Source organism: Ursus arctos, unplaced genomic scaffold (assembly GCF_023065955.2).
Source record: "Ursus arctos isolate Adak ecotype North America unplaced genomic scaffold, UrsArc2.0 scaffold_20, whole genome shotgun sequence".
Taxonomy (NCBI): Eukaryota; Metazoa; Chordata; class Mammalia; order Carnivora; family Ursidae; genus Ursus; species Ursus arctos.
The window spans coordinates 21,339,950-21,352,497 of NW_026622875.1; the positions used below are offsets into that span (position 1 = coordinate 21,339,950).

At 40.7% G+C, this 12,548-nt stretch overlaps 1 protein-coding gene across 3 annotated transcripts in view; it reads right to left on the minus strand.

The window, feature by feature from the left end:
• GRK7 (G protein-coupled receptor kinase 7) overlaps positions 1 to 12,548 on the minus strand; it is a 53,534-nt gene that overhangs the window by 1,918 nt on the left and 39,068 nt on the right. The window contains exons 5-7 of one of the 3 annotated variants that reach the window (XR_008960657.1): positions 10,082 to 10,356; positions 1,712 to 1,917; positions 1,444 to 1,563 (exon numbers count right to left, since the gene is read on the minus strand). Coding sequence is in view for 2 of the 3 variants with exons in the window: in XM_057316015.1 (XP_057171998.1) it covers positions 1,581 to 1,917; positions 10,082 to 10,356 (612 nt within the window). In the remaining variant the exon portion in view is untranslated. Of the gene's footprint in view, positions 1 to 927; positions 1,918 to 10,081; positions 10,357 to 12,548 lie in introns of those variants that run through there. The other 2 variants (XM_057316015.1, XM_057316014.1) reach the window with 2 other exon arrangements.

The following is a 12,548-nucleotide window of genomic DNA, read 5'->3' on the forward strand; positions in this document are numbered from 1 at the left end:
TCATTTTATTATTATTATTATTATTTTTTTTTTTTTAGTAAGCTCTATGCCCAACATGGGGCTTGAACTCACGACCCCGAGAGATCAAGGGTCACATGCTCTACCTGCTGAGCCAGCCAGGTGCCCCCCGCCTTTTTTCTTTAAGTATAATCACTTCAGATTTATGATTGTGTCCAAAATATTTTTTTGCACCCTTAGAATTTTCACTTTGGCTGTGCTCTTGAGAAGTGCTAATTCTACAATAAAGTGCTGGCTGGGCAGCCACTTGAGGGCTACCATTTGTTCAAATCAGCTGCCAAAGGCTGTATTTCTCCTTCAGGTCTTGAAATAGCCAAGAATCTACTTCACAAGGTATGTGTGAAGAACTAAAGCGTACAAGGACAGGAAAGTCTACAAGATGAATACAGATGATGTTCAGTTTCATATATACTGCAATTGCCAAAATTACATGTTTTTTGGGGTATTTGAAAACTGGCTGTCAAATGTATAATTGAAACTTGGAGCAATCAAAACAAGAACCCGTACATAACAGCGTTTCAGCAGACATGGCTGTGGTTCTCAAACGTGCTTGCACATCAGAAGCACCTGGGGAGCTCTTGGAAATCTAGATGCCCAGGCTGCATCCCCGATCAATTAAAATCTGGGGTTAGGAGTCAGGCATTGGTATTTTTAAAAGATCCCTAGGTGATTCTTAAGTTCGGCAAAGTTTGGGAACCAAGGCATATGTAAGCAATCTGTAGCATGTTATCTAAAGGACTCAACTTACAGAATACCTTAATTCCCAGATCTTGTGAATATTTCCATTTAAAATGCTTCAACATTATAATGGTAAAATATTTCAAAAATATGAAAAAGAGACTCTCAGTAAATTAAAAATTATTCTGTAATTTAAAATATTGCCAAAAATTACAATCCACTCCTTTTTAGGGGGAGAATATCAGGAACATTTATTTCCAGCTCCCAAGTCCTTTTTATAAGTACAGAAGCAGAAGAAATACTGAAAGATGAAGGGAAGAAAGGATATAAACAAAGCAAAACTAAAATGATTATTTACCAAGAATTGCAAATGCTCATTTTCTGAGTATACCACAACGTTCCATTCTCTATTCCTAGGACTTTGTGTAATTTTCAGGGACATGATGGTGGAGGGCTCATGGTTTTAGTTTATCAAAATAAACCTGAGTGTTCCTTTTCCCAGGCCTCAGTGAAAACTGAGACTTTTTACTCATCTTTATGAAAAAAGAGAGAAAGAGAAAGAGGTGGGGGGAAAGAGAGAGAGAGAGAGAGAGATAAAGAAGGAAAGGAGAGGAGAAGAAAGGAGAGGAGAGGAGGAAGGGAAGGAGAGAGGAGAGAAAGGGAGAGAGGAGGGGAAAGGGAGACGAGAAGGGGGGGAAAGGGAGAGTGAAGGGAGGGGAGAAAAATGTGTCCTAGTGGTGAGCTCACCTGTCCTTTGAACTGTTCTATGGCTGAAATGCCCCTCCTGATTGATCAGTCCTCATTCAACAGATTTTCATGTGTTAGGAACATTCGAGGATTATGTCAGCTGAGATTCCTGCTGCCCATCTGGTGGAGAGAACAACTTATAATAACAAACACACACCAGACTTGGATGAATTACCATCCCCACAACCTGCAGGCCTGTTGGGGTCATTCAATTCTTCAAACAGTCCCGTTTCTATAATCTCTTCCTGCCATGCTATAGGGACAGCACCTGTTGCAAATCTTTGGAAGAACTTCTTATCTTTATCATCAAATTCGATTCCTCGAACCTCAGAGAAATCTTCAATTTCAGCGATGTCTTTGGCATAAACCACTGAAGGGTCTGGCACAAATGGGGGCTCAACTAGGCCAGCTTCCAGGCGAGCAAAATTGATGGTTTTGAAGAAAGGGTGTTGCCTGGGATCATCAGACTTTTCTCTGTGAAGAAAAGAGATAGTCAGCCTGAGACACAGTAACAAACCAAAACAGGAAATGTTCTCACAATACAAAGTGTGTAGCATTCTTTTCCTGTAATACATTTCATTTTAATTGCAAAGACAATATAACGACGTAAAGAATAATTTGGAAAAATAATAACTTTAAAAAAATCACCCACAATTCCAGCTTACGCAGACAGTAGCATTTTCATTCTTTGCAGATAACCTTCAAATGTAGATCTAATTTTTAGAGTCAAACAGTTGACATGACTTTTATTCTTAGTGTTTTGTGGAAATACAAGCAAAATTCAGTGGGGCCAGAACCCGCTTGCCTGTAACTTCCAGTCATTGCATTTTGCTCTACCCTTCAGGATCACATAGAACAAGGGAAGCATGCCTATTCCCACACAGCTCCACTCACATTCTAAAAGACAGCACCCATATCACCTCAGTCTTCATATGACATGATTTTTAGGAGCTGCACCAACCTCCCCCAACTGCCACAATATTTTTAAAGACTTAAAAAAATCCATTAGTAATTTTTAGTAGCATGAATGAGCATACATTCAACACTCAAGACTATGGTTATTTGTTATGAAGCCCTCCTTCCTTGTGCTAGAAATTATGCCAGTATTTGCCTTAGAATAAGGGGGAAGGGGGGGAATGTATGTTCCCAATTATGTAACCTCTTGTATCAGTTATCTATTGCTGTGTAACAAACTGCCCTGACATTCAGTGGCTTACAACAACAAACATTTATTATCTCAGTTTCTGTGGGTCAAGAATCTAGAAACAGCTTTACTGGGGTCTCTGGCTCAAGGTATTTCATAAGGTTTCAGTAAAGCTATTCCTCAGGGCTGTGGTCTCATCTGAGGGTTCAACTGGGGCTAGGGGTTCCAAGCTCACTCACATGGTTATTGGCAGGTCTCTATCCCTCACCATCTGAGTCTCTCCACAAAGCTACCTTATAACTTTACACCTGGCTTTCCCCAAGGCAAATTATCAGAGAGGGAGAGAGGGAGGGAAAGAGAGAGAGTGAGCCCAAGATAAAAGGCACAGTCTTTTTACTACCAAATCTTGGAAATGACATCTCATCATTTTTGCCATATTGTTAGAAGCAGATGAATAAGTCCAGCCCAACCTTAAGGGAAGGGATTACACAAGAGTGTGGATAACAGGAAGTGGGGATCTTTGGGGACCATGCTAGGGACAGCCTACCGTACATTTCTCTTGGTTCCTCTTAAGTCAGGTTTTAAGAAATAAAAAGGGGGCTGTACTTTGGCATTAGATTCAAATGATTTTTTCCTTTTTCTTTTATGTGAATAGATATGTTGGTCTGACAAAAAAAATGTCTACCTGTAGGAGGGTGCCTGGGTGGCTTAGTTGGTTAAGTGTCCGACTCTTGATTTTGGCATGGGTGTTGTGGGACTGAACCCCATCTTGGGCTCTGCACTCAGCAGAGAGTCTGCTTGATGTTTTCTCTCCTTCTCTCTCTCTGCCCCTCCCCCGTATACTCTCTCTCTCTCTCAAATAAATAAATAAATCTTAAAAAAAAAAAAAAAGAAGAAGAAGAAGAAGAAAAGAAATGTCTTCCCTTAGGGAAAAGTCAATTTCTGTCATAAATCAACCTTGGTAAAAATTCATCACATTCATAGGTTTCCTTTTACTTTTATTCCAGTTATCAAAAAGCTTTTAGGAAAAGGATTGAGGATTTCTCCCATATACCCCCTTACAGATTCTCTACTGTATCAGATAATTACTGCAGAGGACTCTATCTAACAGGTTCTAAACACAATAATGACATTACTAATAACTGGCATTTATTCAGAACCTACTCTCAGCTAACATAAAGTTAAGCTCTGCACTTATGTTATCACATTTAACCATCACAACAATGCCTGTCTGTCTTTTCATTGTATTTTTAACCTCTTTTAACCTCTTTACTTGCTTCTGCATTCATAAATAGCTGTGCATCTGAAAAAGCCAAAAAACATAGGTGAATTTTGCAAAGGAAAATTGTAATCAAATATTAGTATGGAAAAGAGAAATCCAGTTGTAGGCATCTGATGTCCAGCCATTCCCTGGGATGTTCTGTGGTTCAGGCCTAACCCCATCCAGAAAGGCTGATGCAGGACTCCTTGGACTTATCTCATCATGACCCAACTGAAAAACAGGTATGGAGAACTGCATCATGAGATACCACAAGGTGTCTCTTTTCTTCCCAAAGCCACCAAGTCTCCATCGATTGAAAGGAAGGAAAACGCAGGCTTGCCACCTACTAGAACCTACTGACCAATGTCTGTGTGGTTTACATCCTGTAGAGTCAGAGCCTTGAGGGAGGGCTACTGAGATAATTTAAAGCTTCAAAGATGGATTTTTCTCTTAAGTTAGGTTTATTGAAGTATAATTTACATGGCAACATTCACCATTTTAAGGTAGCAGATTTTGGTGATGGGGAGGGTATCAGATAAAATTCAAATGTGGCAGAACCAGGATAGAGGGGCACCTGGGTGGCTCAGTTGGTTAAGTGTCTGACTTTGGCTCAGGTCATGATCCCAGCGTCCTGGGATTGAGCTCTGTGTTGAGTTCCCTGCTCAGCAGGGAGCCTGCTTCTCCCTCTCCTCCCTGCTCTTGCTCTCTTTCTCGCTATCTCTGTCTCTTTCTCCAATAAATACATAGAATCTTAAAAAAAAAAAAATTTAAATGTGGCAGAACAAGGATAGAGCTAGAATTCCATCTATGTAGATCAGTAATGAACCCCAAGACTTCTGTGCCCCAAAGAAACAAAGGAGCTGGAATGGGACCAGGTGCCATGAGGAAGGAGCTTGTACCACCTAGATGGTCATCAGGACGCATGAACACACTATCCCACAGGTCAAGAGCAGTTTAAACTCACTCTGAGCAGCTTTAACTTGGATACACAAAGAGTGCCCAGGGGCTCAGTAACCTTGAGAAACTTGCCAAGCCAGTCTTGACATCAGGATGAACAATTCTCAAGGAACACCTCAAACAATAGGCCCAAACAGCCTTGGTTTGCCCATTAGGGATGGCACTTCAGCCCTTTTGCAACTACTCACAAAGGATAAGGGAACAACAGGCCACTAAAGGTTTTCTTTATGTTCCTCAGCACCCCGACTAGATGACCCTGGAGGGCAGGGCCCAGGCTTTATGCCCTTTCTCACTAAATGTCTGTGGTTGCTGATGCTAACAACAAAAGGCTAGGCTTTCCAACCCCTATTCCGTTTACTCAGTGTCTGGACCACTGCAAATCTGATCACTTTATCTTTTGCACTAATGACTCCTACCTCAGTTCTGCAATTAGAAATAGCATGGATGTTATTTGACTCTTGAATCTTGCCCTGGCAGCTTCACGCAGGGATCTTCTTTGCCATCCTTAGGCAGTGCACTTTGGACAAATAGCAGAGGCTACTGATAGAGGCAACATCTTTTGCACTAGCCAACCCGGCAGCTGTAGGAAGATGTCTCCAGCTGATTTGAGCATTTACAGGAGCTCTTGTGTTACTGAACCCACGTTGAGATTACAATGGATTTTCTTTTTTCTTTTTTTTAGATTTTATTTATTTATTTGACAGAGATAGAGACAGCCAGCAAGAGAGGGAACACAAGCAGGGGGAGTGGGAGAGGAAAAAGCAGGCTCCCAGCAGAGGAGCCTGATGTGGGGCTCGATCCCATAACGCCAGGATCACGCCCTGAGCCGAAGGCAGACACCCAACCGCTGTGCCACTCAGGTGCCCCTACAACGGATTTTCTTATAACAGTCAATGAGGAAAAGATACTACCTGACCATATGCGATGACCACTCTGTGGGGTTTGGTCTGCGAGCACAGTACGTATTGGTATGAAATTATGTGTTGGAGAAGCACTTAGGTCAGAGACTCACATGGTTAGTTGAGCTTGTTCTGCTGCATTGACTGATCAGAAGAAAACCTGCAAAATGCTTAAGTGGTCTTCAGCTTTTATTTTATTAGAAAACATCATAAACCCTATCTGGAGCCCTTGTGCGAAGCTCAGAAAAGCTTTCGCTTTCTATGCAAAATTAACTCACAGACCTATGAAGACAAAGGAGGAGATCCTTTCAGTGATGTCTAAAGAAGGCACAGGGTTTTAAAGTTTATTCCAAATGCTTCTGAATGCAAGAGGGAGGGGGCACTTGACGTCTCTGCTGTGTATCACGTCGTGTAGGCATTTGCTTGGCTTTGAAGGACACCACGAAATTAATCAAACATTATCTCATTTGAATTTTAAAAAAGTATAGAGAGTTGAAATGAAAATGTTGGAAGGTTTTCTCTTGTACCGAACAGCTGGTTTTTATATGCCTTTTCTCTAATTTGTAAACCGTTTTATTCAAAACAGTCACAACAATAGATGCTTTATAAAAAGGTTTTGCTTGATGGAGCAGCTTCAGGCGATGATCCAGGGCTTTAAGGTGGCATTTTCCTGACGAAGTTTGTCAGTATTTCACTTTATACACCCAACGTGTGTTTATAGGGCATTGGATAGATTTTTCAATCAAACATACCAAGCGGGCGGTGTTCCCTTCAGGGAGGTCATCTGAAGAGGCTGCTTTCTTCGCGGCCCCCGCCACTGTTGGTATTGCCCTCTTAGACTCCATGCACTTGAGAACCCAGGCAGTAGAGATGGTCAGGGCTCACCATTTCTGGTTCTCCTCTCCTCCCTGGGCACAAGGAAGACAGCACTAGCCAGACCCTTCGACCTTGCGCCGGGCAAACCCGAGTGAGTGTAAGCGATGCGCGAGTGGGGCACTTGCGGGCTGAGGCAGTACAAAGCCCCGCTGGGTCGTCTGTGCTCTCTTCTCTGCTGCAGCGACTGGGAGCCAGGAGCTCCAGCGCCGCTGTCAGATGGATGCAGCCCGGCTCTCTGAGTCTCTGCTCCGAAGGGAGCTACCCGAAGGGAGTGCTGCTGTACCCGGACGCACTTTGTGCGAGGGAGAAAAAATTCCCTTCCTTTCAAGCTGCGGAGACTTTGGGATTTGCTTGTTATCATGACACGGCCTGTTCTGACCACACTAATGCAACACCGTTGGAATCTACACAGGAAAATCAGCTGCATGTTTTACTTCGCGTAAATGTAGAGTTTCCGTCGAATTTCAAAATACTCATTTGGTAGTTTGGTATCTGTCATGCTTTGAAAGTTATTGCAAATGGATTTTGTTTCGCTATTTAAAAAAAAAAATGAGGTCGCAAATTAAAAGCTTACCACCATACTCAAATAGTTTGAATTAAGGCAGCCTTGTTCTAGAGCCTTCACTACCAGCTACTTGGAAGACTGGGGGTAATTTTACTGCCTACATTCAGGGATAATAGTAAAAATCAGTCATATTACTTCATGTTGTAGCTTTCATATTTGTATATATTTTTAAATTTTGAAAATTCAATCTAAGAATTTAAGACATTCAAGCTCATAGTTCAGTCAAAATATTATCTGATATCTCTCTTAGAACAAATTAGTAATAATTGCTATCACTTATTGAATGAGTCCTAACATACATTGTATCTAACTTTACATAAGTTATATTTAAACCTCAAAGTATTCCACTGTATTAGTCAGGGTTCTCTAGAACAACAGAACCAACAGGATGTTGAAAGGGTCCAGAATGTAACACGGTAGCATAAAAATTATTTTGAGCTGAAGGCATTTGCAAGTCAAAAGATTCAGGTTTTGAACTCCCCTTATTTGCGTAGAAGCAGAGACTCCCCCAAAAACTCAACTCATAAATCTTCTCTCTGGGAGTTTTAGAACAGGAAAGATTGACTCTTACCACGAGTGACAGAAGTCTGCACCACACGTAAACAGACATTGTCACAAAATTATAATAATCTCCCATCTATCCTCCTAAGGGTCCATTTATCTCTCCTAAAAGTCATTTGTTCTCCCATAAGTGCCCTTCCCCCCAGCAATTCTAAGAAATTACTTGTTTTCCTGCAAGTACCCTTCTCCTCCTCCCCTTCCCCTATTAAGATGGTCTATAATTCTAACTGATCCCAGTCACATTTTTTCTGTGTATATGTGCATAAATAAAAACCTGTCTTTTCTCTTACTAATCTCTGTTTTATCAGTTTAGTTTACAGGCCTCCAAACCTAGGAAGGTAGAGAAGTTTTTTCTCCCTGGCAATATGTGTGCATGTATATGAGAGACATGGAGAGAGAGAGAGAGAGAGAGAGAGGTTGAGAGACAGAGAAAGAAAGAAAGAAAGAGAGAGGTTTATTTTAAGGAACTGGCTTACACAATTGTGGAGGTTTGGCAAGTCCAAATCCTGCAAGGTAAACTGTCAAGCTGGAGACCCGGGGAAGAGTGGCAGTTCAAGTCCGAAGGTAATTCCCTCTCCTCCCAGGGAAGTCAGTCTTTTTCTGTGAGGGCCTTCAACTGACTGGATGAGACCCATCCACATTATGAAGAATAATCTCCTTTACTCAAAACCTACTCATTTACATATTAAGCTTATCTTAAAAATACCTGCACAGAAACATCTAGAATAATTGATCAAATATCTGAGTATGGTGGCCTAGTCAAATTGTCATAAAATTAATCATTACTCCCATAAATCCCCCATTTTAATACATGAGGATATTGAGACTCTGAGAAAGTAATTCAGTTGCTTGAGGTAACATGACATGCAGACCTGGGATCTGAGTCTAAGTCTGTGAGTCTAAAGCCCTTGTTTTTTTCTCTATATAACCGAGTCACCCATTGCCAAGGGCCTTTTTACAGGTCAGCTTTTACTTATTTTGTTTCTTCTAAAGTATCTTGAACTTATCATTCCACGTAAGCAATAAAACTCGACTTTCTTCAAAACTAACATCAACTGTACTTAACATACCTGGCAATATTATATGTACTCACTAAATACCTGTTGATTGATTGATATCTTGCAGAGACATTTATTTTTATTTTTATTTTTTTAAAAGATTTTATTTATTTGACAGAGAGAGAAAGACAGCCAGCAAGAGAGGGAACACAAGCAGGGGGAGTGGGAGAGGAAGAAGCAGGCTCCCAGCGGAGGAGCCTGATGCGGGGGCTCGATTCCAGGACCCTGGGATCACGCCCTGAGCTGAAGGCAGACGCTTAATGACTGAGCCACTCAGGTGCCCCTGCAGAGACATTTAAACTTTCCAGAGCTATAACCATCAGTACTGATGGGATTTTTGTTTGTTTGTTTTAAAGATTTTATTTATTTATTTGAGGAGGGAGAGAGAGAGAACACGAGCCGGGTGAGGGGCAAAGGGAGAAGCAGATGCCCCCACCCAGCAGGGAGCCAGATGTGGGGCTCCATCCTGGGACTCTGGGATCATGACCTGAGCTGAAGGCAGACACTTAATCAACTGAGCCACCCAGGCGACCCAGTACTTAATTTTATTCATTTTTGAATCATTTATTCACATGATTCAAAATTCAAAAGATTATGGGGTCATAGAGTGAAAATCATTTGCATCCCTGTCACCTGCCCCTAATTTCTTTTTCTTTCTTTCTTTCTTTCTTTCTTTCTTTCTTTCTTTCTTTCTTTCTTTCTTTCTTTCTTTCTTTCTTTCTTTCTTTCTTTCTTTCTAAAGATTTTTATTTATTTGACAGAGAGAGACACAGCGAGAGACAAGCAGGGGGAGTAGGACAGGGAGAAGAAGGCTTCCCACTGAGCAGGGAGCCCGATGCAGGGCTCAATCCCAGGACCCTGGGATCATGACCTGAGCCGAAGGAAAACGCTTAACACATGAGCCACCCAGGCACCACCTCCCCCCCAATTTCTTGCTATTAGAGACAACCAGTCATACACATTCTTTGTATACTCTGCCCAAAATATTCTATGCAACTATTTGAATTATAGATTTCTTTTCTTTTCTCTCCTTTCCTCTCCTCTCCTTGCCCTCCCCTCTTTCCTCTCTTTCCTTCTTTCATTCAACGAATGCTGTTTTGCACCTCACTTTTGTACTTTAAAATATATCTGTGAGATAGTTCCACATTAAGTGCTCACAGTGTTTGAAAGTATCAGAAATACTTAACCATATAATATGCAAATTTTAGGAAAATAATAATACTTGATCCCAAGGCCTAGTCACTAATCCAAAGTATTTTCCAGATCCCGGTGGACAACGCTGACATTGCTAATCACCTCTGATATATGGTAGTTTACCTGCTTCCTAAACGTTGCTCTGGTTCCTTAGCCAAGAAGAGTCTGCAAATATCTTTTGCTTCCTCTGTGAAGTTATCATGTTGGAATCTGACCTCTTCTTTCAGGGTTCTTTGCTTTAAATCCTCTTTACTGACTTTTTCCTTGTAATCTTTGAATGGCGTTCGTCCAGCAACCATTTCATAAATACTGCATCCCATTGCAAACCAGTCCACCGGATAGGAATAACTCACTTTTTCCATTAGGATTTCAGGAGCCATATAACCATTGGTTCCAGCCTGTAACACCCCAAACAAGAAACAAAACAAAACAAAAACACTAATGTGAATGTAACAGATGATGCTGATTGCCTATCCAATACCCATTCTCCTTTTTTTTTTCTTTGTTAAGGGAATCCTAAGTATTTTGGGGTGGAAATGTGTCTAATCTGTTCTAGCCTCTGCTTTCCTAGCATTCTCTGGTGCAATTGGGGCAGGCCCTGTCTTCCATTCTGGCCAATGAGACGTAAAGAGGATTTAGCTGGAGTGCATTATGAAAGGGACAGACGAGGGGTGCCTGGGTGCTTCAGACAATTGACTCTTGATCTCAGCAGAGGTCTTCTCAGGGTCATGAGTCCATGTGGGCATGGAGGCAAATAAATAAATATAGATATATAGAAAGATAAATAAAATAAAGGGACAGATGAGGCTGCCCTTGAAATGGGGGAGTCGCCTAGCCCCTCATTTCATCATTAAGGTGAAAAGTTCAAGAGGATGTCTCTGTGATTCCCTTAAGTTCTGCCTCTGTATTTTATCCACAGGTAATAGAAAATTAGATGCATGGTTTTTTAAAGGTTGAACACTTTATTGTTAATATTGAATGTTCATTATATTATCTGGGTTGTGATTCTTACTCTCTTTGCTATATAATGATATTAATATTGCACATCTCTTCCTGTCCCTGCATTGAAAAATTAGCACAGTCATTTTAATCTAAAAAATTCCACACATGAAATTTCATTTAACATGCATGACTCTATTTTGTAGGCACATTTCTACTGACAATACATGCCAAATGACCATTGGGTTAAAAAATACATATTTATACATATATATACATATAACTTAAAATTTACCATCTTAGTAATTTTTAAATGTACGGTTCAAGGGTATTACGTACATTCACATTATTGTGCAACCATAATCATTTTCCATCTCCAGAACTCTTTTCATCTTGCAAAACTGAAACTCTATACCCATTAAACAACAGCTCCCCATTGCCCCCACTCCCTAGGCCCTGGCAACCACCATTCTACTTTCTGCCTCTACTAATCTGACTACTCTAGGTACCTCATGTATGTGGAATCATGCAGTTATTGTCTTTTTGTGAAAGTGTTATTTTAATCTATTTATTAATTCAACAAAATTTTTAAAAGATTTTATTTATTTATTTATTTGAGAGAGAGAGTGTACATGTGTGCACAGTGGGAGGGGCAGAGGGAGAGGGTTGGGGAGAGGGAAAGAATTCCAAGCAGACTCCAGGCCAAGTGCAGACCCCCACATGGGACTCGATCCCACAACCCTGAGATCATGACCTGAGCCAAAACCAAGAGCTGGACACTTAACCAACTGAGCCACCAGGCGCCCCCAATAAATATTTAATGAATATATATAATATATCTTGTAATTACATATATATGAATATACACAAACACATTATGTTTTCCATTTTGGTTAAAGTATAATGTATACCTCTGCAACAATTAAAAATTCAAAGAACACCTGGGGCACCTGGGTGGCTCAGTTGGTTAAGTGTCTGCCTTTAGCTCAGGTCATGATACTGGGGTCCTGAGATCGAGCCCTGCGTTGGGCTCCCTGCTCAACGGGTAGTCTGCTTCTCCCTCTGCCCCTCACCCTGCTCATGCTCTCTCTCTCTCTCAAATAAATAAAATCTTTAAAGAAAAGAAAAAAGAAAAATTCAAAGAACACCGTAAAATGACAACAAGCTTCTATTAGTGCATAAAACTGATTATATAAATTATTGGCAAAGTTGTGAGAAACAGATGTGCTCTGTACATTGACGACTTTTAGGAGAGCAGTAAGATACAGAGTCATGGAAAATAACATGTACCAACTGTTCCTCTCCTTCGATCAGGTTACTTCATTTTGGAGTATATACCTCAAAGAAATGACTCAGAAGAAAGAAAAAGGAATCTACATTGAGATGTTCATAGCTCCATTATTCATAATGGTCACAAGCTGGAAACCTCCAAATGCCCATCAATAAAGACAACAGACTAGATAGAGTCTATTGTTAATACCAAGTTTATATATATAATGGATTTCACACAGTGATTACAAACATGCATTCCAGGACATCAAAAAAGGTTGGAAAGTGTTTTCAGTTGTTTATTAGGTGACTTTTTTCTAATTGTTTTTATATGCACTATATATATAATGCCCTAGGAATATTAAATTTCATGGATAATTTC